We start from the raw sequence: 21,332 nt of genomic DNA, 5'->3' as shown, positions 1-21,332 counted from the left end.
TATCGGTTGAATACAGTGGCTGCCTCCAATACCTGTACATGATTTTGGCTTAGCATATGCATGGGAATCCAGCTGTCAATGACCTCTCAATATATCTAGACAACCCATAACTTCAAAACAACACAATCCCTAGGCCACACCCACCCTGCCCCGAAAACACAGGGAGAGCACTCTCCTGAGGCTCAAAAGCCCTGCGCATACAGGCGGTTTGGGGCGAGGAAAAGGATCAGAAAGATGATAGAAGGAGGCTTGCCTCAGGGACTCACAGGGACAAGAGGCCGCAGGCTAGCCGTAGGCCTCGGGCTCATGGAAAATGGTCTGTCATAGCTTTAGAGCTCGATAATAATAATAAACACAATCAGCCATCCATAGCCTTCTCAGCACCTTGGCCCATCTCCATACCCTTCAAAGACACCTCAGCCTCACCAAAAAGTCCTCCCTCCTTCTCGGATTCCAACACTCCCCTCGCCAAACAAACCTTGACTCTCTTCGTCTTCTTTTTCCTCTTCGCAATCTTCGGCCTTGCCTGCGCCTGCACCAGCGCCTGAACCGGAGTCCTAGCAACCCTGTTCACCCCTTTATGCATCGCCTGCTCCTCAACCCTGAACCACGCATCGAGGACACGATCATCACGCTCACTCTCACCGGAGAGATTCAGATACTCGTAGTTGAGCTTTACCTTTGCTTCGGCTTGGTGGATCATCTCCCAGAGGTTTCTGTGGAACATTTCTTGGTCCAATGGGGTCGGGGGTCTGCGGATTGGTTTGGCATTGCTGTGCTTGGGTTTGGATTTGAGTTGGGGGAGGGGGTTTCCTCGGAGTGGATGTGGACGTGCCTCTGGTTCTGGTTTGATTGGGGGGATTTCGGTGATTGGGCCCCAGCGGACTTGTTTCTGCTGTTGTTTGGATTGGAGGTGAGAGAGGAATGGAATTCGGGTTCGTGTGGACGAGATCAAGTTGGAGTCTGGGATCGAGGGTGACGATGGGGACAATGTCGAGGGTGAGGATATATCCTTCGAGTTCGAGTCCGATAAGGGCTTGAAGGACGGGAAGAAGCGGGAGAAGCGTATATACATGTTTGTATGGTGCGTTTCTAGACTAGGTTGGATCGACTTGATTCTCTAGGAAACTATGGATATTGAGAAGTGCCATGTATCTGATGCTGGTAGTTTCATTCCATGGCGTCTTTATAATGCAGTTTTTATCCAAACAAGACTCTTTGTATTCTTGTTATTAAAGATGGTGAATAAATCAAAAGAAGAAAAAGAGCATTGACACTCAATGAGAACAGGACAATAATAATAAAGATAAAGGGAATGTCTGCTTTGTATAATAGGGAGAATCTCATTCTAGTTAAACAAAAGTGAATACCATAGGCTCATTCAAGAGTAGAAACAGTCTATTGTACAGTGATCAATCTTCCACAGGTATATCATCATAACCATCCTAGGAATAAAGAACCAAAGAAAAGAAATTCACATCACATCATAACCAACCAACCATTGACCTCAACTCAACTAAACACGCGCCCCAGCACCACCCGCTTCCTCCTCAGCTTGCATCTCTTTCTCCAGCGCAGCAAAATCCCCCTGGAACACATTCTGCACCGGCTGCGTTCTCATATCCCACACATCCTCACTACTCGGCCCGGTCTTATACTTGATCGCCTTCTTACGATTATGGTCCCGGATCGCCTTCCTCCGTTCATTCTCCCCCCATGACCGGGTCCGCATACAGAGCCAGAAGTTATCCCAGTGCTCGCTGCATGAGCGTAGTTCACCGTAGCGGTAGACGTTGACGAATTGGCCGCCGAAGGACTGGCAGAAGAAGGCGTAGTCGAATGCGGAGCGGCAGGACATGGTATCTTGGTAGAGGGATTCGGGAGCGATTGAGGGGGGTTGTGGTTGTTGGTTTGCAAAGGAATCGGTAGTGGGTGTCGAGGATGAGGGATCTAATGATTTTGGGCTTGTCGCATTGTTATTGTTGGCATTGCTGCTCTCGAATGCAGCGAACAACTTCTTGAGTTCGTCCTCGTCTCGCGTTAAGGTCCTCGATTGCGCTGCGTCAGGGGCTGGAGTCGCAGCCGGAGACGACGATTCGTCTTTTTGAGGAGATGATGACCACCACCAGCCCATTGTGCAGTTGATATGAGAGTTATTTCTGGAGTTGCGTCGGAGGTGGGCGTGAATATCGTACAATCACATCGGAGGTAATCGTAGCGTAATTTTAAAAACACCCAATAACGGTATTGATACACATTTACTATGTAAATATTGTAATAAGCCGTCACATGTTGTAATCGCGGAGCAGCAGGTGATCGACGTCATTGCTGCCAGACTCTCTGGACAACTTCGGCCATTCTTCTCAGGCTTCTGTTTTCTTTTTCTCTCTTTCTTTGTACAGTCCGCATCGCCATGCGCCCAGTCCCGCAGAGATGATGCGAATTGCCTCGTCGGGAGTCCCAGTACGCTGGAGATCTCCGAAGGTCTTCCCCGCGTATACTTCTACGCCCAATCTACGGCGGGCTTCGTCTCTTCAGTCGGGTCATATTGGTGTGAACAAGGGGGAAGGGTTGCTCTTTATCAATAGTAAGGGTCTAATCTGTACTGGGCTCTGTCTGTGTCATGACTGACCGAAAAGACATCTTCCCGTCCAGATTACAATGGCTACTAGGAAACCCTCTCGATGGAAGCTGGTCGTACGAGGAAGCATTGAAACGGATCGATCGACCGCATTTCGCTGCATCTGAGCCAATTCATATCATCCAACGAGCCTTACCGGACAATCTACCACTGGAAATCAAAGAGGTCATCCCCCGTACGAAAGAAGGCGGTGCATTCGTCAAATACTCACCCAAGTCCAATGTTTCGGACATTGAGATCGAGGACGCTATCAAAGATCACCTGCAGCAGAATCCAATCAGACCTTGGTTTAATCCTTTCCAAGGGGTTTATGTTAGCCGGGTGCTGGGAAAGCCATGGATTGAGGATCTCTATCGTATCCCCAGTCAGAGACTTAGGGTGGAGTTCTTGCCGACTTCGCCAGAGACTTCTGCGGCGGAATTGACTATTGAGAATCTGTACTCTCTTCTTCGTCCATATGGAAAGTTGCAGGAGATCGACCCTCAACCGTCAGACTCAAAGACCAACCCACGATATGCCCATGTGGAGTTCTCTCGACTCCGGTACGCCGTCATGGCGCGGAATTGTCTGCATGGATTCACGATCCCGGAAGAGCACGGTGGTGGCAAGGCCGGGACTAAGTTCAAGATAGTATATGAGCGAAAGATCAAACTGTCCATGATTAAGGATTGGATCTTTAGTCATCCGAGGATTGTGATCCCCGCCCTCGCAGCGTTGATTGCGGCCATCTCTGTGACAGTATTTGATCCCATGCGCACATTCTTTATAAAGATAAAGATTAAAGCCACGCTTCCGACGGAAGAGAACGAATTCTTGCACTGGGCCCGCCAACAGATTAGTAAGGCGAACATCATATATTTCGGAAACCGGAGAGCCGATCCTCGCGGCCTCAGTGCCATTTGGGAAGACCGTCAAGGCGATATCTCACAGCTGCAATCATGGTTACAGGAAAATGTCGAGACCTTTATCGTCGTCCAAGGACCACGTGGCTCAGGGAAACGTGAACTCGTGCTAGACAATGTGCTGAAGGACTATAAACATAAGGTCGTCATCGACTGCAAGCAGATCCAAGATGCCCGAGGAGACACTGCAAAGATTGCAAGAGCCGCCCAGCAGGTTGGCTATCGACCGGTCTTTTCATGGATGAACAGTATCAGCAGCTTCATCGATCTCGCATCTCAGGGTATGATTGGTACCAAGGCAGGCCTTTCAGAGACATTGGACAGCCAGCTCAGCAATATCTGGCAGAGCACTGCTACTGCTTTGAGAAAAGTCGGCTTGGAAGCGAGAAAACTAGATGACAAAGACGTTCATCTGTCTGATGATGAGTACCTGGAGGCTCACCCTGAACGGCGCCCAGTCGTGATCATTGACAACTATTTGCACAACGCGGAAGAGAACAGCGTGGTGTACGACAAGATCACTGAATGGGCTGCCGGACTGACGACCGAGTATATTGCTCATGTGATCTTCTTGACAACAGATGTATCTTTCGCTAAACCTCTCAGCAAAGCTTTGCCTAACCAGGTACTGCGAGTCATCCCCATGGGTGACTGCTCGTTAGACGTCGGAAGGAAGTTCGTCCTCAATCTTCTGGCGTATGAGTCGAGTATGGAGGATGGCAACGAGAAAGTAAAGACTGTAGATGACATGAAGGACTTGGACAACTGTATTGAGGTGCTGGGAGGTCGAGTATCAGATTTGGAATTCATGGCGCATCGAATTGAAGCGGGAGAAACTCCAAAAGGTAAGAGTCAATGTGGATGCAATGCTATGGTTTTCACATTTCTTTTTCTAACATATGAAAGCCGCTGTCAACCGTATCATCGAGCAATCCGCTTCTGAGATTCTAAAGATTTTTATCCTGGGCTCTGACAATCAGCCCCAGCACTGGACTCGTGAACAGGCCTGGCACTTGATCAAAGCCCTCGGTCACTCTGAGGATGGCACCTTGCCATACAACAAAGTACTTACATCAGACCTGTTCAAGGAGAACGGCGAAGCGATCCTCCTCGCACTGGAACAAGCAGAACTCATCGCGATCAGTGCCACCAACGGGTTCCCACACACCGTCAAACCAGCGAAGCCAGTCTATCGCACGGCATTCAAGCGAGTTGCCGAGAACAAAGCATTGAGCAGCCGTCTGGATCTTTCGATTCTGTCGCAGCTGTTGAAGAAAGAGAACAGCTCCATCACAAAGCATGAAGAAGAACTCGCTGTATTGGGCGCCCTGCCAAAACAACCTCGAGAACTTCACCCGAGGATTCACTGGCTTTTGGAAAAGATCTATAAGTCCCAGGACAAGATCGGGCAATATGAGAATGACAGTGCAGTTCTCCAGAAGAACCTCAAGAGTGGTAATTGATCTTAACCTTTATGTGTCGACGACTCTGGCGTTCCGGGATGTTAGAATTAAGTAGTTACTTACCTTCATGATAGTAATTGAAACTCCTTTGAGAATCACAACCTGTCCAGTTGATATTTGTGAAGCATAACTTTATATAATCCATATGCATAAATCTGCATAAATCTGCATAATTTGTCATCCATCATGCTGCGCTGAAGCCAGTACACGTATTTGAATCCCTGTCTTTATACAACCCCTTTTGTTTTTGACATTTCAAATTTAACCAAAGGAGTGATTGGTTTCTATTTGGTATAATCATAGTTTATTACTTGATACTCCTTGGCCTGGCTCTGTGCTCGTCCGAGTCAGTCGGGTGTCTTCTCCCGCGTTGCCTCTCTCTTCTCTTCATCTGAAGAAAATTCAAAATGGAAAACTATCTATCGTTGGCAGATAACTTGATAGAAATTGTTAAAGATGCACTTTCGGGGCTAACATGGGTGACTGTTCTGGTTACTCTGACCGTTACTTGCATCACTACACGTATCATCACGGACTTCCAATGCCGCTCTAGCAAGACAGATTCTGGGGATTTCCGGCCTGTGAGAATGGCCCCATACTGGTTTCCATGGCTGGGACACGGCTTATCGTTTGCGTGGAATATGACGAGCTGCGTGAGAGAAGCTAGGTTAGCTTCCCCGTGGACTTACCAAGCACAATTTATATGGGAGCTAATAGAATTACTAGGGACTACATGGGTGAGCCCGTCTTTGGCATTATCCTTGGTGGTGCGAAACAAAATGTGGTGGCTTCGCCGTCTATGGCCCAGTCTGTCTTTGCATTTCGAGGCGCATCCAATTCCCCATTTATCGACCGTGTGATGGAGAGGGTTTTCGGCGACTCGGGCATAGTGCGCAAGATGAGTCCTGCTGACCGACAAGAGCTTCATCAATATGTCAGCCATTTTCTCCAGGAACCGTTCATCACTGAAGCCACGACTGCGTTTATTCGTCGGGTTCAGCGTGAAACCCCGAATCTGGTGACTTTCTCCTGGAGTATGGTGGATCAGACGCCTTGGGAACGCGCAAGTGAAGTCACAGTCGAAAACATCGATGGGAAAAATGTTTGCGAAGCTAATCTATTTGCTCTGGTACGGAATTTTGCTGCGCAAATCACCACGGGCGGCTTTTTTGGCCAGGCCATAATAGAGGATTTCCCAAACCTATTCGATGACCTGTGGATCTTGGATAGTCAGTTCTCAAACCTGTCGAAAGGTGCGCGCCGTTGGTTACCAATTCCGGGTCTCCCTGCGGCATACAAAGCCCGGAGTCGACTTTTGCAGGCCTTGGCGACTTTCCAAGAAGCTTTCATCGCTTGGGATGATGGTAGAGACCCTGGTGTGAAATTTCGTGATCTCGATGATATTGCAGAGCCAATTAAGCAAAGGGCCCGTGCTATGCACAGAATGGGCTTTTCATCGTTGGTCAGCGCATCGGCACATCTATCTATGCTATGGGCCATAAATGGAAATACGACGAACATTGTGTTTTGGAACTTAATTCGCGTGTACGCTGAGCCTTCGCTGCTGGAAGATATTCGGAAAGAAATTGCTCCTTATGTGAAGGCATCCCGACCCAGCCGTGAGGAGACTGGATTTCCGTTCGAAGAGCCCCCTCAAATCAAGATTGACTCTCAGGGACTATTCACTTCTTGTCCTCTATTGAAAGCCAGCTTTTACGAGACCTTGCGTTTGGATTCTGCGGGGTTTTCGCTCAAGGAACTTGACTCCGACCTGACCCTTACGGAATCTAAAGAGGATGCTGCCATTGATGGGTTAAAACAACCTCGGGTGTACAAACTTTCCAAAGGCAACAGCATTGCAATTTCGCATGGCGCTCTCCAGAACGATTCCCGATACTTCTCGAACCCAAGCCGATACGATCCTCTGAGATTCATCACGACAGATCCCGATACGGGCGCCAAACGGGCCGAGATGTACACCATCAAGCCTTTTGGTGGCGGCGTAACGAGGTGTAAAGGGCGTGTCCTGGCAGAGAGGGAGAACCTGGCTTTCATCGCTGCAATTGTCTCCATGTGGGACATTGAACCGATGCGTGGAAAGCATTTGGTTGTCCCAGGGCGCAAGGCATCTCCAGGAACATTTTCACCAAAGAAAGATGTCAGAGTGCGGATGACGGCGAGAGTATAAGCCATCAATTTTGTTTTATTTTATTTTTCTTTTTTTTGGTTGATAGAGGGAATGGTGGCATATGCGTGGCGGTTTCAAAATTCAGATCAGGCCTCACGACAATTCATAGACAAATATAATGATTTAATATGTATATGCCAGTACCGAGCTAAGCTTCATTCATCATGCACTGGACTGATTGCGAAGACCAATAACGAGCATGACGAACCATATTATCAATGCGGAGAAATATCCGGGGACGGACTTTGGCCGATCACAACAACAATCGCCGTGGGCATTGGAGAAGAACTATAAAGGTAGCCAATCCCACTATGCGCAAGCTATGCATTCAAGCAATTCGTCCAGCTCTACATAGAAGCTGGGGTATTCACATCGAAAATGACACAAGACGATGAGACACCCCATCTGAGCAAAGACTATGATCTATCGACCCCAATCTCCTCTACCTCAGGACTTCGACAAGGCCTAACATCATACGGCGATGCGCATTTCTCTCTATTCCTCAGAAAAGTATTCATTAAGAGCTTGGGATACTCCGAAGATGCCCTCTCCCGACCTATCATCGGCATAGTGAACACATTTTCCGGCTTCAACCCGTGTCATGCAAATGTACCACAGCTTATCGAGGCAGCTAAACGTGGTGTGCAGCTTAATGGGGGACTAGCTATTGAATTTCCCACGATCAGTGTTCATGAATCCTTTTCGTATCCGACTAGCATGTTTCTGCGGAACCTGATGAGTATGGACACGGAGGAGATGATCCGGTCTCATCCGCTTGATGCGTGTATTACGATTGGTGGTATGTGTACTTTATGAATTATGAATGCTTCATTGTCACTGACAATAGTAGGATGTGATAAAACCGTCCCGGCACAGCTTATGGGTGGCATCTCAGCAAACAAGCCGGTCCTGCCTCTCATCACGGGCCCGATGTTACCGGGAAGCCACCGGGGCAAGAGAATCGGCGCCTGCACTGACTGCCGGAATAACTGGGCAGCTTTTCGTGCGCAGGAGATCGATATCGAGGAGATCTCAGCTATTAACGACGAACTCGCACCGACCGTTCGTATTCATGTCCTTATTCGAGACTATGCTCAGGTAGCTAATGCGTTAACCAGATTGGAACGTGTGGTGTCATGGGAACTGCCAGTACAATGGCATGCGTCACTGCTGCATTGGGCATGATGCCGCTCCGGGGTGCGTCAGCGCCTGCAGTATCCTCTGCAAGGCTCCGGATCGCTGAAGAGACGGGCGCGAATGCTGTGGCCGTCGCGAAGATCAAACGGAAGCCACAAGAGATTTTGACGAAAGAATCTTTTGTGAATGCAATTATCGTCCTCCAGGCAATAGGAGGCTCAACGAACGCGGTCGTGCATTTGATGGCAATCGCGAATCGGCATCCTGCCCTTCAAGGTGTGATAACGTTGCAGACATTTGAAGAAATTGGACGCAACACACCCTTATTGATTGACTTGAAGCCCAGCGGGGAAAATTATATGAACGATTTCCACAACGCAGGAGGCATGTTGGCATTGCTACTTACCCTTCACCCACTCCTTGAACTATCAGCCATGACTATTACAGGCCAGACATTGGGCGAGGTCTTAGATGCGTCTACTTTCCGGACCTTCTCATTCTCACAGCAGATCATCAGACCGTTAATTGATCCATTGTACCCCGATTCTTCCCTTACTGTCCTCCGCGGAAACCTGGCTCCGAACGGGGCGATTATGAAAGCGTCCGCATCCAAAGACCGCTCGCTTCTCTCCCACACAGGACCCGCCGTTGTCTTCGAAAATACAGCCGACTTGGCAACAAGAATCGATGGCACGGATCTTCCCGTGACAAAGGATTCGGTGCTCGTCCTAAAAGGAATAGGTCCCATCGGAAATCCCGGGATGCCCGAAGCAGGTTTGATCCCCATCCCGCGGAAACTTGCTGAGGCGGGAGTCAAAGATATGTTACGCCTTTCAGATGGACGAATGTCAGGTACTGCAGGCGGTACGATTGTTCTTCACATTTCGCCCGAGTCAGCTCTGCCAGAGTCACCATTTGGCGTTGTTGAGACAGGTGATTTGATCACCTGCGATTTGACTGAGAGGCGACTTCATCTTGATGTTTCCGACGAGTTGTTAGGTGCTCGCATTGAGCAGAGGAAACAGACCCTAGAGGAGCAGGGTGTTTTGGCACAAAGGAAACGGAGACGGGGATATTTTGGGTTGTATGAACGGTCGGTAAACCAGGCGCAAGATGGAGCTGATTTCGATTTTCTTGCTGCAAATGGACCGTCAGATGAATACGAATAGAGTCGTGTGCTGAAGTAATTCAAATAAACCTTGAGAAACAAGCCAACCCTGACCTTGTGCCCTAAGCCCTTTTAATACCTAATTAGGCTAAATTCCCTGCGGCGCGACGCGTGATGCGGCGCGACGCGTCGAGGTAGATCTCCGACTTGACTGCATTGAGACTTCAACTTGAGGTGGACGACGCTTTGAATGGCGCGAATTGCTTGATATACGTTCTCAATCCCTATATTGAATCAATTCTCTAAGTCGCTTTCGTGATGTCCTCCGAAGCGATTCGTCCCCGGGGGAGACCAGCTCGTAAGTCAGAGCGAAGAGACTACTTTATTGTACTAGGACGAATTGCTAATGGCCAACCGCAATTAGATACCCCAGGGACAACAGTCTTGGGATATACACCCGATGGTCGTCGAGTCATTACGGGCGGTTCCAATTCAGCGATTCGAATCTACACTGTCGGACAAGATGGCGAGCCCACGACAGTCGACGAGGGCGTGGACGGAAACCTGGGAATTGGTGCCACTGTATGATTGCCAACACTTCTTGACCGGTCGGGAAGGAACTTCGAGGGGCTAATAATGGGTGCTTGGTAGAACAACTCGTTTATCATGGGAGCAGAAGATGGAACGGTCTGGCAATATGAGATCAACTCGGGCAGGATGGAAAAGTTACTGGTACGATGCGCTCTGCCGGTAAGAGATATTGGGATTTCGAATGATGGAGAATGGGCTGCAGTTGCGAGCGAGTTAGTTTGTGCACGGTGGTTTAATACGGCGAGAGGAAAGAGCTAACAGCTGTCTGAAACCAGTGAGCTCACCGTGAAGATTGTCAACATCGAGGACATGACCAAAGTGAAATACCTTCGCGAGCAAGGAAAAGGAACAAAACATGTCACATTCGACCCGAGCGGACGATATGTCGCGGTTTCCTGTACGGACGGTATCCTTTACATCTACTCCACGGTCTCGGAGGAACCGGAGTTGCTGCGAAAACTCGACGGCGTGATTCGAAGACTTGAACCCGAAGACGAGGCCACGTCGAGAGCAGTGTGGCATCCTGATGGAACGGCATTCGCGTCCGCTGAAGCAACAAGAGACATCGCTATTTATTCTACAGCCGAATGGAAGAAAGAGAAGGTTTTCTCGGGTGGTCACAATGGAGACGTCACGGCGATCAGTTGGTCACCCAATGGTGCGCTTCTTGCTACAGCTGGGGCAGATGGACAAATCCTACTTTGGGAAACGAAAAGCCAGAAGGTCTTGGAACGCCACGACTTCCCGAACGTGATCAACCTCGCCTGGCATCCCACCAGAAACTCGCTTTCATTCACGACGTCGGACGGAGAGCTTTTTATCTATGACGATTTTGTATCAAAAAACCATCAGTCGCTCCTTCAGAAACCACTTCAAGCCGCACCTATTTTCCCCGGGCCCTTGACAGAGATCTCCGAAAATGTGAGACGGCCACTGGCCAGTAGGCCGAAGGAGACGATCGAACGCAGGGGAGGCACTCCTGACTCTCTCGATGATATCCTTGGTGGTTCCGATGCGGGCATGGCAGATTTCGTTGATGACGATGATGGCGCTGGGTACGCTGAAGGCATGAACCCATTCGGCAAGCGGACAAATGAGCACCTGGATGACCCCGATGGTCACGCGGAAAAACGGTTATTGACTTCATTTTCCAAGCCAAGAATCCACTCTCCACTCCAGCCTGGAAGCACGCCGTGGAGAGGCAGTCGACGGTATCTTAGTTTGAACTTGACGGGTGCTGTCTGGACCGTCGATCAGGAGACGCATAACACAGTCACAGTGGAGTTTTATGACCGAGAACTGCATCGAGACTTTCATTTCACTGACCCGTATCTATATGATAAGGCATGTCTAAGTAAGTGCTATGGAGTCTGGTTGACGATTTAGAACAGTGCTAATGATGATCTAGATGGGCATGGCACATTATTTTCCAACAGTCCTAGGGACGGCAATCCTGCGACGATATTCTATCGACCTCATGAGACATGGACCACGAGAGCTGACTGGCGAACACAATTGCCGGCTGGCGAAGGAATTAGAGGTAAATCCCAATCACCGGTATTGATATAGCTATAGACTGACGTGAAACAGCGCTGGCGCTGAGTGACTCCTACATCGTGGCTGTGACGACAAAAGACTACGTGCGCGTATACACATTGTTTGGAACACCTTACAAGGTGTACCGACAAAAGAGCCCAGCTGTGACCTGCGCTGCTTGGCGGGACTACATCATGACGATTGGAAATGGACCGTTGAGCAGTGATGGCCGCACCGCAACGCTGTGTTATACTTTGGAGAATGTCAAACGTGACGAAATCTGTCAAAACGAGGATGTAGTTGCCCTCCCAGAAGGAGCAGAATTACGGAGCGTCTTCTTTTCTGACTCAGGAGTGAGTGAATTCTTTTCCGGCTGGCTTGTTTAGGGCCGTGTATTAACAAGGAACCCATAGGACCCCTGTATCTATGACTCAGAAGGCGTTTTGCTCATCTTGCAACACTGGCGCACTACGGGCCAAGCTCGCTGGGTGCCACTGCTTGACACCAAGCAACTGGAGCGTTTGGCCGGTGGACGGAAAGAAGAGACATACTGGCCGGTTGCTGTTGCTCAAGGAAAATTCCACTGCATCATTCTCAAGGGAGGAGACAAATACCCCTATTTCCCTCGCCCGTTGCTCAGCGAATTCGACTTCCGGATCCCCATCTCCGATACGCCCAACAAAGCCCCGAGCGAGGACGACGAAGATGGATCTGCTGCTGCTGCGCACAACGAAGGCGCCAAGTTCGAGGAGGCATTCGTCCGCAGTAATATCCTTCTGTCTTTGCTCCAGGATCTCCTGTCATCCACGAATGCCACGCCAGCACAGCGGGCTGAACTAGCACGGAAGGAACTGGAGCTGGACAAGACGCTTCTGCAGATGCTGGCCGTCGAATGCAGAGAAGGCGAGGAACGGGGTATGAAGGCCCTAGAACTGGTGCGGATGATGCGAGATCGTAACGGCAAGATGGTCGAGGCCGCAATGAAGGTGGCCGAGCGGTATGGCCGGGGAGTATTAGAGGACAAAATCCGGGATCTGGCAGAGAAACGGTTTATGGGAATCGCAGAGGATGATGATGAATTGGCTTGATTCCGTTATGACATTTCTTTTCGTTTTGTTTGGATATATCTTATGCCTTAGTATCTAGTCCATAGTCCGAGTTGTATAGAATGACGACCAATCACCAGCATTACAAACACGCTGACCACCACCTTCCACGTATTGCATTCCAAGCAATTGATAGAAGGGTACAGATTCCTTTTATATAGATTCCTTCTAACTATACAATGTTCCTATAGACATCTTCTAGAATCTCCGCATCGGCGCTCGGCCATCAACGTCATCGGTCCATTCCGATATTTTTCTTCCGGCGAAGAAAATCCATCTTTAATTTCCAACCAACACTCTCCAACTCAACACATGGCTTGACCACCGTCAGCGATTCGTTGTCGTCTTGTACGGCTGGATATATCCATTCTCTGTCTTCTGATTGAATCTGTTCCTCGTCTGTTGTTATCATAATTGCATACCGTCATGCCGAAACCAGTCCCTATCCACTCCTCGCCATGCTCTCTCCGACGTCCTCTACATGCCTCGTCTTCCTTCAAGCCGTCGATATCCCGTTTCAATACCCGTCATACATTTGTTTCCTCACATGCGCGGTTGCTAGCCCAGCCCCGGAATGGCGTACTAGATGATCCCTGGCTGGTCCAGGCGTCATCCTCGTTCTTTTCGCAGGCGGATCCCCGACCTTTACCTTTACTGGAGGGGCTCAACGGAAACTCGAATAACGATCACAAACCGCCTGATGAACGGATTATAAAATTGGGAAAGAGTGTGTAGCCCCTCGATTTGCGATGATCATGGGTGCTGACTGCTACAGCTCTACGAACCCTCTCGCCACTCCTCCCTACAATCCTCTTCAACGCCCTCCCTTCCACAATCCTCTCTCCCAGCATCGCCCTCCATCTCTTCCCATCGACGCATCCGCATCTCCCCACCGTCAAAGGTCGTACTCTCTATCGCGCAGCGTTATGGACCGTCCCCGTCGCATGGAGCAGCCTCCCCCTAGTCGGAAACGTCAAGCTACAGATCCTAAGCGAGCGGATCGTCCGCGCAGGGACGGTGTTGGATCCAGATCGTCGCAGCGATAGCGATTGCGGGGATGAACGGTTGGTCGTGCGGTGGAAGACAGAACCAAGAGAGGGTTCCGGGGAGGGGTCTGGGAATGCGCAGACTACAGGCGCCCTTCCGTCTGTGACGGGGAGTACTGCATCATCGAAAAATGGCGTCAACAAGGGCCTCAGCAAATTGCTTGGCGGGGACGCTCCGATCTTCAAATTGTCCAAGGAGGAGCAGTTTACGGGGCTGTTTATCTTTTCGTTCGATGAGGAAGGTCGCATCTTAACGCACACCATTGAGCATGCTGATAATGCGAATGGCTGGGATCGAACGGCTAAGTTCGTTACCCTGACGGACTGGTTGATTGGAAAGGCGAGGGGCTCGCTGGAACCTGCAGCGCCTGGATTGGCAATACAGAATTGTTCGGATTTCAGTCTCGAAAGAGGGCGACATGCTTCTCGTCCATGATTGACCACGGGCAAACTACTGGTGATGCGGACTATTTTCACATTGTCATTGCCAATGGGTGACCCAACCCACTACGTTTATAATGCCGTAACGATATTGACGGTGTCTTCTGATATTCTCGTGTTTCGCGGTTTGAGCAGGACGCCGGATCTACCATCTCTTCTCAGCTTGTATCTATATCTTTTTTCGTGTTTTTATACCCTACCATTGTTTGACTGGCCGGTAACATACGATCTCTGTCCTAAAAAGCATCAGATATCATGAATGAGCCCAATGAATGAAATGTATTTCTATTTTGTCACTGAACCAGCCAGTATACAGTATCCTAAACGAAATCTAGCTAAAATACAAAATGGCCATGTAATATAATAAAACCAATATCCCAACTTCTAAAAAGAAATCACTTTTTCAATGGGGCAGCAATAGGGGGCGACTTCAACGTCGCAAAAACCCCCACGCAAACACCCACCATCGCAAACCCACCAGTGGTATACGCAATCTCCCTCCCAGCAAACCAGAAAAGCGAACAGAACAACAGCGGTCCCGCCGCACGGCCAACCTGTCCCCAACTCCTCAGTTTCCCAAGAACAATCCCACGCTCGCCCTCGCGCGCCTCAAAGCTTCCCAGGCTGTTCAGACTGGTTACCACGGTTGCGCTGGTGATTGCCAGTAATCCGCCTGCACCGTAGAGACCTGTGAGAGAGGACACCCGCGCGAGGAGGAAGAACGAGATTGCGCAGGCGACCACGCCGATGCGCAGTGTGACGAGTGGGGGGAGACGGCGGACGACGGTTCCTTGGAGGAGGGAGGCGATGAGACCCATCATGGAAAGGAGGCGGCCGTTGAGCGCGGATGGACTGGCTGTTGTGTTGGCGGAGTAAAAGGTAGCCGTTAGGAAGGGGAGGGAGAATTCCATGCCCGAGAAGGGAAAAAGGAAGAGGAGGTGTAAGGCGTTAAGAAGGGCCGGGTTGTTGGTGTGCGTTTGCTTGGTCGTCGCCTTCGAAGCGGAAGAATCGTCCTTTTTGGACGCAGCGTCGTCCGATTTAGCATGCTGCAGCTGCGTAAGACGAGGATGCGTCTCCGGCAGATAGGACCACAAATACGCCGTCTCCAGAACAATCAACAGCAGCGAAACACCTGCAGACGTCGCAAACGGGTTCGCCGCAACAGTCGTGATGCTCGACAATCCCGCCCCCAACGCCGGTCCAAACGTAAACGCAATACTGAAACATGCGCCCACGAGCGCCATGGTTCCACCACGCTGACTTTCATCACTGATGTCTGTCGCGATCGCATTCGCCAACTGTACATTCCCCTCGCTCAATCCACCAACAATGCGACTGGCCAGGAACGTCCGGAAATCCGTCGCGGCGACCCAGAGGGCTACGCTGAAGATGTTACCGACCATTGAACAGAGCAGGGCTCTTCTGCGACCATGGCGATCGGAGAGACGGCCGATGAAGGGGGCTGCGATGGCTTGGAGGAGGGAGAAGAGCGATCCTAGTGCGCCGCCGAGGAGGACGATGTCGTAGCGCGAATCGATAGGTTTGGCGAAGGAGTTCTTGTACGCGTTGAGGTAGTGGAAGACGCGGTTTAGAAGCGAGGTCGGGGAGTCGTCTTGGTTGCGGTAGAAGGTGAGGAGGGAGGGGAACAATGGTAGAATGAAGGTGAAGGAGATCTAGCAATGTTAATATGCAACTCAGCTATATCAAAACGAGAAACTATACCAGATCCAAAAGGAGCGAAAGCATCAACACCTTGAGGATGCTCCTCCGTTGATCTGCAGCCAGCGCCATAATGAAGCTTTAGCAGGAGAGCAATTGCAGAAGAGACAAAGCGCAATCAATGCGAAGATTCGAGTATAAGAGGGGAAAAAAGATCAGGCCATGTTGTACAAAAGAAAAGAGCGTTGTTAATAAGCATTGAGTAGGATTAATTAAGAAACGCGATCGAGACGCCGGAGCCTGTGGCTATGTCATAGCCCTGAGCCCTATATTCCGTTTCAGGACAGACATCTACAAGGTACTTGAATAGGTATACGAGGTCTCAATAGTAATACGGGAAAGAAGAAATTGGCTCGAATCATGTCATTCATGCCATTCGGAAACCACCCCACCCTGCACACCAACCCAGGTCTCCTTCACTCCTCTCAAGACGCTGCTTCCAGCCTATCCCAGTCCCAATTCCTACCACACCAATTGCCCAGAACCCTTGCACCCACGGAAGAACATAATTTCATCACACAAAAAGGGTAAAATACAGAATAATAAGAATAACGTGGGTGAACGGTAAGGACGGCGCCATTAAGAAAACATAGGTCACATGCAAAGAGTTAGAAAAGACATTAGAGGAGATATTGAGCAAGATTAGGAGGGGAAGCAAAGAGGAAAGATATGCACGCTGAATAACTGCACAACATATACAATCAGGAAATTTTCCGTCATCCAACCCAAAAGCTGAGGGTCAGGATAGAACATTTCAAGAGATTCGTTGCATTCGTGAACCGTAACACCGCCGAACCCATGATTTCATTAATGAAAGGAAAGGGGAAGAAGGCCAGATAACCACCAAAAGAGGAAAGAAGAGTGACAAGGAAATAGGTGCGGCGCAAGGTGGGCGACACTGAAATCGAAGCTCAACGACGGCTGTGAGGCATAATCACAAACCAAACGGTAGAGCGTTTGCAGTGCGCAACCGATTTTGGTCCATTTATTGGGCTGCAGCAGCGACAGCCGGAGCACCATTGGATCCGCCGCGGCCACGACCATGACCACGTCCACGACCGCGGCCTCTGAACTCACCACGGCCGCGGCCACGGAATCCATCACCGCGACCACGGCCCCGACCACGTCCCCGGCCGCTGTTCTGTCTCTGGTGACCACTCACAGGCTCAAAGCCATCACCGTTCTGCTTGGGCACCGCAACATTCTCGGCTTCTGGCTGGACGGCGGTGGGGTTGTTCTTCAAGCCAGTGTCGACGGATGCAGGGGTCGCCTGGAGACCGTTCTCTGTTTCCGCCGGGTCCCGCGGCACTTCAATCAAACCGTCCGCACTCGCAGAGGTATCAGCGGGGGCGCCAGTGCTGGGATCCCAGGATGATTCCGCGATTTCGTTGGCAGCATTAGACACCATTGTCTGAGCCGGGGGGGCAATCTGCTCGGTCTGAACAGTCGTACCATTAGCATCGGTGGTGGTAGCATCCGTGGCATCGACGGCGGTGTCCTGAAGTTCAGTGGAGGCAGCATTGGCCAAAGTAGGGTCGGAGGCAGGAGTGGTCTCTGTAGTGGCTTCCTCAGGCGCAGGAACAGGACCCTCGGAGGCTTCCTTAACTTTGCCGTCTGGGTAGAGAGGCAATTAGTAACTTATAACTAGGACGGGGCTTTGAATGGGTTTCCTTACAAGTAGCGTCAAGCTCCGTACCCTCGAGGTTGGTGATCTTCTCATCCACACCATCAATGAGCTTGAGCATGTTGGTAACAGCATCCTCAGAACCAGCGTAGACCTGGTAAAGAACAGCCTCAAATGCTTGAGCATCAGTCGAGGACTCATCCCCGGACCGTCTCTTTTCAGCGGCAGCAAGGAGGAACTTGCTCAGGGTGAGCAACTGTCTCCTCAAGTCTTTCTGGTTGGCTTCTGAAGCTTCCGCAATGGCCTTCTCCCGGGCAGAGTCCAACTCTTCCTTGTGGCTCTTCTCCAAGTCATCCTTCTGGCTAACCAAGCGCTCCTCATAGTAGGCAGCAAATTCCTTGTAGTGAGCAATTTGCTCCTCAATCTGAGCAACGTTGGCCTGCAGAGCAGGCTTCTTCAGTGCCTGCGCCTTCTGGTCGTTGTTGATCTTCTTGTCCGCAATCAACTCATCGAGCGACTTTCCGGGGTTCTCAGCGATGATGGAGTCAACTTTCGAGGTCGCGTTCTGTGAATGAGTTGCGGTTAGTATTGGGACAGAAATGGTAGCAAACTTGGACATACCAGTTTCTTCAGAGCATTGCGCAGGCTCCTAGTAGAAGGCGGGGTTTAAGTCAGTCTCCACATTCCTGGACTTGAATATGCACTCTAAGCGCCAGCTCAGGCCTACCTCTGAAGTTCCTTGAACCGCGGGTTGTCTAGGTTGTCCAAGCTGTTGGCAGTCGCTTCAGACGAAGAGGTACCGTTGAGTTTCTGCTTTTCCGAGGGAGCCTCAGAATGAGGGTTGCTGGTAACAGGAGCAGCTGCCATGGTGTTGCGCGAAGGTAAATGTGTAGGTGGTGTAGAGGGGTCGGTGGGTAGTGTGATGTGGTCGAGAACTAACCAGTTGTCAGTAAGCTTCGTCGAGCGAGGGGAACAGAGAGCAGGAAAATTAATACAATACTTTTAATGATGATGCGCAAAAGACGCAGGAGTAGAGGTGGCTGATGTCTGGAGAGAGAAGAAGAAGAGGAAGAGGAAACGAAGAGGAACAAGGCAGAAGAAGAGCAGAAGATGTGGGTGGAACTCTTCCGAACCGCCTTTGTCGCGCAGCCCAACAAACAACAAAGCGCGATGGAGAATCGAGCCACCACACCTACACTCGACAAGTACGGTGAGGACAAACTCCTTATTCACGGGGTTTACAGATCAATTGTGATACGTCTACAGCTACCAATTCAAAATCTTCAATAGTTTGAGTATGAGAAGTAAAAACCGCATTTCAATTGGGTATCTTTGAGCCTCTGAATAACGCCTCGACACATTTCCCAGTTATTATAATATCCCCATAGTCCCTGGGCGAAAATGCCCCAATACTAATATCCAAACCAACGCCAGAATGCCCAATTTTATACCATGCAATATATCAGATTCGCCGACAGAACAGGTGCCATGATGGATCGCGTAACTCAACCCTTGAACTTCCGCAGCGTCCTCTAGAAAAGATAGCAAATAAACGTCAGAAATGCGGTCTTTCTATACCTGTGTCACCGTAGGGAACACAGTGGTGGTTCAGGAACACTTGACCTACCTCTGTCACTTTCCGGACACTGTTCGCGGACAGTTGCTTCTCGCCCGCCTTTCGCGAGCGAATCGACGACTCGCGCATCAACCTGTATCCAAATTTCCTCTTAGCAAACTATCCTTTTGTCGCTTCGTTGTACCCTGTCTCCATGGAAAACAATCGTCCCCCCCCCCCCGGTCATGGCAATCGGCGAGTGCGTGTACGACTTACTCCTGCATAAAAAGCATGTAGTCCAGGAAGATCTAATAGAAGCAAAGAGAATCAGTAACCGGTCATCTGTAATGGATCGAATGCAGAAGAGACGGTCACCACTTACCAGAATATCGGCATTCTTGCTCACATTTCGGTTTGCATGAGCCTTGACAATGCGCTTGACAGTCGCGCGGGGATAGAGCTTCTGAGTGGCCACCATTATTGCCGCGGATGAGAGCAGTAAATCAGGCTCTCCAGCGATGCGAGAAGGAAAAAATTGTTGATTATTGATAGTTGTTGATGCTTCCGCGGCGTTGATACCCATCCCGATTAAGCTCCTCCGCTCTCACCGCCCGCGGCATGTGGAGGGTATTGTATTGTATTTACCGTCAATTTCAATATTACATCTATGTTTTATGTAGCAGGGCCGGCAAATATATACATCTCATGTCAGGAACCCTAGAGCAATTCTCGATTCCGCCATAGCTTCCACGCATAAACCGCCGCCGTCGAGCCAATGGCTATCCTCCAACCCAAGAAGACATACAATGCAACCCGGAGTCGGTCATAGTATCCTCGGAGCATGATCCCAACGGCGTAGGTTCTGCCGTCGGGGTCCTTGTCCGAAGGCCCATAGCATCTTCCCACCCCGAGTCCACCAATCCCAACTTCACTATGGTCGTGATGGTGCGCTTTGTCCGTCACCGCCACTGCGGCAGTTTGGCTATCCATTGCTGTGTTGCTAGGCCGTGCTCCAGACTTCACTTGGAGCATGTTATGTTCTCTCAAGCTGTGAGTAACTAGCTTCACAATCAACCGTAGGTCAGGAGGGGTAAATGTCGGATAGTTCCATAGCTGTACGGCAGTATGTGGAGGGAGCATATCAAGAAAGTCCGCCAAAATACCCAGGGTGAGACCCCATAGTAGAAGCGGGCGTCCGTGATCATTTGAGCCCACTTGACTGCTCACGCACCAAGATTTCCACCTTTGAAACAGAGACTGACTCATCTGGCTATCTTCAGGTATGAACCCTGGTGTCGAGTTGCAATACAAACTCTCAGTTGGCTTCAATTGGATAGCAGAGAATTGCATCATGCCAACAAGAGATCTGAATCCAAGGCGAGTAATGAACCCGCCCTGATTCGCTAGGCGTTGAGACATATCCACATATTCAATCGTGCGTAGCGATGATGATAAGAGAGCCCTGAGCGGTACCCAATGAGTCGAAGCGACTTCTGTTGGTTGTAGATTGAGGGTAGGGAATTCGGGTCGTGTCAGCACGAAGATAAAGGGACACAAGACCATCAACCTAGAGAGGATATTGGTCAGCATGTTGATTCACGAGCATTTGTATTGCAAATGACATACGGCACAGTCCCCCAGCTCATAGTGACAACCCGTTCCGGCAGATTTCCCACATGAATACAGTCATCTGTCGTCAAGTCCAGGCCTATCTCTTCCCATGCCTCTCTGACTGCAGCAGCCTTATCATCCACATCCTCAGGGTCTCGTTTCCCCCCAGGAAGTGCGACATGGCCCGTCCAACGATCTCCCACACGCGATGCCCGCTTGATGAACAGAACTTCTGGGTCACCATGTTGAACCCAATCCTGAGAAAAAAACGTATCTAATTGTTCTTTGACCGAGGAGCCATCAGTCCGTGACGGAGAAGGTGTGTTTGGCCAATGGTTGTATGTAGGGCGGACTCGCAGGATCAGGGCCACGGAGGCACGTTTCTTGCACAATGGCGGGTTGGGAACATGCGGATAAGGATTTTGATAAAGGTCAGTCAACACATTTTGAAGAGAACTGGACAGCGAAGTGGTCTCCGTCATGGCGGTGACTCGAGGAGGATGAGGTGAAGTGAATCTTTATTGCGGAGTATGTATCGGACTTATCGGTAACCTGTCATGAAATTTCCAGTACAATACCATTACAGACCAACACTATCTCGGGGCAATGTATCATCCTTTCCGATAAGCTATCGACGTCATGTAATTGATTATTGGCCAGAGTT

At 50.1% G+C, this 21,332-nt stretch overlaps 10 protein-coding genes across 10 annotated transcripts; 4 read left to right on the top strand and 6 right to left on the bottom strand.

The window, feature by feature from the left end:
• Nucleotides 1–358: 358 nt before the first annotated feature.
• On the bottom strand, nt 359–1,075 carry ASPGLDRAFT_21551 (uncharacterized protein; the record flags this gene model as incomplete). The annotated part of the gene is made up of 1 exon (XM_022543103.1): nt 359–1,075. The coding sequence occupies one exon, from the start codon at nt 1,073–1,075 to the stop codon at nt 359–361; it is 717 nt and encodes a 238-aa protein (XP_022406104.1).
• Nucleotides 1,076–1,290: 215 nt separating this feature from the next.
• ASPGLDRAFT_41422 (EMI1 family protein) lies at nt 1,291–2,136 on the bottom strand (the record flags this gene model as incomplete). The annotated part of the gene is made up of 1 exon (XM_022545406.1): nt 1,291–2,136. A coding segment is annotated over one exon (620 nt), but the record flags the coding sequence as incomplete, so codon positions are not given.
• Nucleotides 2,137–2,433: 297 nt separating this feature from the next.
• On the top strand, nt 2,434–7,333 carry ASPGLDRAFT_71126 (uncharacterized protein; the record flags this gene model as incomplete). The annotated part of the gene is made up of 5 exons (XM_022549538.1): nt 2,434–2,587; nt 2,640–4,388; nt 4,450–4,998; nt 5,463–5,673; nt 5,733–7,333. The coding sequence occupies 5 exons, from the start codon at nt 2,434–2,436 to the stop codon at nt 7,192–7,194; spliced, it is 4,125 nt and encodes a 1,374-aa protein (XP_022406102.1). The 3' UTR covers nt 7,195–7,333.
• Nucleotides 7,334–7,511: 178 nt separating this feature from the next.
• On the top strand, nt 7,512–9,544 carry ilv3C (putative dihydroxy-acid dehydratase). The gene is made up of 3 exons (XM_022545405.1): nt 7,512–7,993; nt 8,045–8,256; nt 8,313–9,544. The coding sequence occupies exons 1-3, from the start codon at nt 7,573–7,575 to the stop codon at nt 9,498–9,500; spliced, it is 1,821 nt and encodes a 606-aa protein (XP_022406101.1). The 5' UTR covers nt 7,512–7,572; the 3' UTR covers nt 9,501–9,544.
• Nucleotides 9,545–9,679: 135 nt separating this feature from the next.
• On the top strand, nt 9,680–12,771 carry ASPGLDRAFT_41418 (WD40 repeat domain-containing protein). Its single transcript, XM_022545404.1, has 7 exons — nt 9,680–9,797; nt 9,864–10,021; nt 10,091–10,242; nt 10,306–11,384; nt 11,439–11,570; nt 11,621–11,919; nt 11,980–12,771. The coding sequence occupies exons 1-7, from the start codon at nt 9,758–9,760 to the stop codon at nt 12,652–12,654; spliced, it is 2,535 nt and encodes an 844-aa protein (XP_022406100.1). The 5' UTR covers nt 9,680–9,757; the 3' UTR covers nt 12,655–12,771.
• A 327-nt stretch (nt 12,772–13,098) lies between these two features.
• On the top strand, nt 13,099–14,154 carry ASPGLDRAFT_116310 (uncharacterized protein; the record flags this gene model as incomplete). Its single annotated transcript, XM_022539761.1, has 2 exons — nt 13,099–13,399; nt 13,448–14,154. The coding sequence occupies 2 exons, from the start codon at nt 13,099–13,101 to the stop codon at nt 14,152–14,154; spliced, it is 1,008 nt and encodes a 335-aa protein (XP_022406099.1).
• Nucleotides 14,155–14,554: 400 nt separating this feature from the next.
• ASPGLDRAFT_115244 (putative tetracycline transporter) lies at nt 14,555–15,950 on the bottom strand (the record flags this gene model as incomplete). The annotated part of the gene is made up of 2 exons (XM_022539675.1): nt 14,555–15,832; nt 15,882–15,950. The coding sequence occupies 2 exons, from the start codon at nt 15,948–15,950 to the stop codon at nt 14,555–14,557; spliced, it is 1,347 nt and encodes a 448-aa protein (XP_022406098.1).
• A 913-nt stretch (nt 15,951–16,863) lies between these two features.
• ASPGLDRAFT_115237 (uncharacterized protein) lies at nt 16,864–18,369 on the bottom strand (the record flags this gene model as incomplete). Its single annotated transcript, XM_022539673.1, has 4 exons — nt 16,864–17,492; nt 17,554–18,067; nt 18,124–18,151; nt 18,230–18,369. 4 exons carry the CDS (start codon nt 18,367–18,369, stop codon nt 16,864–16,866), a joined length of 1,311 nt encoding a protein of 436 aa, XP_022406097.1.
• Nucleotides 18,370–18,873: 504 nt separating this feature from the next.
• ASPGLDRAFT_239914 (uncharacterized protein) lies at nt 18,874–19,618 on the bottom strand. The gene is made up of 4 exons (XM_022543354.1): nt 19,440–19,618; nt 19,334–19,365; nt 19,130–19,211; nt 18,874–19,034 (listed from the first exon to the last, which is right to left on the bottom strand). Exons 1-4 carry the CDS (start codon nt 19,533–19,535, stop codon nt 19,008–19,010), a joined length of 237 nt encoding a protein of 78 aa, XP_022406096.1. The 5' UTR covers nt 19,536–19,618; the 3' UTR covers nt 18,874–19,007.
• Nucleotides 19,619–19,774: 156 nt separating this feature from the next.
• On the bottom strand, nt 19,775–21,150 carry ASPGLDRAFT_115030 (NUDIX hydrolase; the record flags this gene model as incomplete). The annotated part of the gene is made up of 2 exons (XM_022539654.1): nt 19,775–20,624; nt 20,684–21,150. 2 exons carry the CDS (start codon nt 21,148–21,150, stop codon nt 19,775–19,777), a joined length of 1,317 nt encoding a protein of 438 aa, XP_022406095.1.
• Nucleotides 21,151–21,332: the final 182 nt, after the last annotated feature.

This window comes from Aspergillus glaucus (assembly GCF_001890805.1).
Source record: "Aspergillus glaucus CBS 516.65 unplaced genomic scaffold ASPGLscaffold_1, whole genome shotgun sequence".
Taxonomy (NCBI): Eukaryota; Fungi; Ascomycota; class Eurotiomycetes; order Eurotiales; family Aspergillaceae; genus Aspergillus; species Aspergillus glaucus.
Note: the sequence above shows the minus strand (reverse complement) of the source record. Positions and strands in the feature narration are given on the sequence as shown.

Excerpts from the sequence above, each read along its gene's own strand:
- ASPGLDRAFT_239914 (XM_022543354.1), bottom strand. The coding sequence starts at position 19,535 with ATGGTGGCCACTCAGAAGCTCTATCCCCGCGCGACTGTCAAGCGCATT. Across the intron at positions 19,366-19,439 it reads GCAAGAATGCCGATATTCTG|ATCTTCCTGGACTACATGCT; the intron begins GTAAGTGGTGAC and ends TGCTTCTATTAG. Across the intron at positions 19,212-19,333 it reads TACATGCTTTTTATGCAGGA|GTTGATGCGCGAGTCGTCGA; the intron begins GTAAGTCGTACA and ends ATTTGGATACAG.
- ASPGLDRAFT_41418 (XM_022545404.1), top strand. The coding sequence starts at position 9,758 with ATGTCCTCCGAAGCGATTCGTCCCCGGGGGAGACCAGCTC. Across the intron at positions 9,798-9,863 it reads TCCCCGGGGGAGACCAGCTC|ATACCCCAGGGACAACAGTC; the intron begins GTAAGTCAGAGC and ends AACCGCAATTAG. Across the intron at positions 10,243-10,305 it reads TGGGCTGCAGTTGCGAGCGA|TGAGCTCACCGTGAAGATTG; the intron begins GTTAGTTTGTGC and ends GTCTGAAACCAG.
- ilv3C (XM_022545405.1), top strand. The coding sequence starts at position 7,573 with ATGACACAAGACGATGAGACACCCCATCTGAGCAAAGACTATGATCTA. Across the intron at positions 7,994-8,044 it reads TGCGTGTATTACGATTGGTG|GATGTGATAAAACCGTCCCG; the intron begins GTATGTGTACTT and ends TGACAATAGTAG. Across the intron at positions 8,257-8,312 it reads ACGACGAACTCGCACCGACC|ATTGGAACGTGTGGTGTCAT; the intron begins GTTCGTATTCAT and ends TGCGTTAACCAG.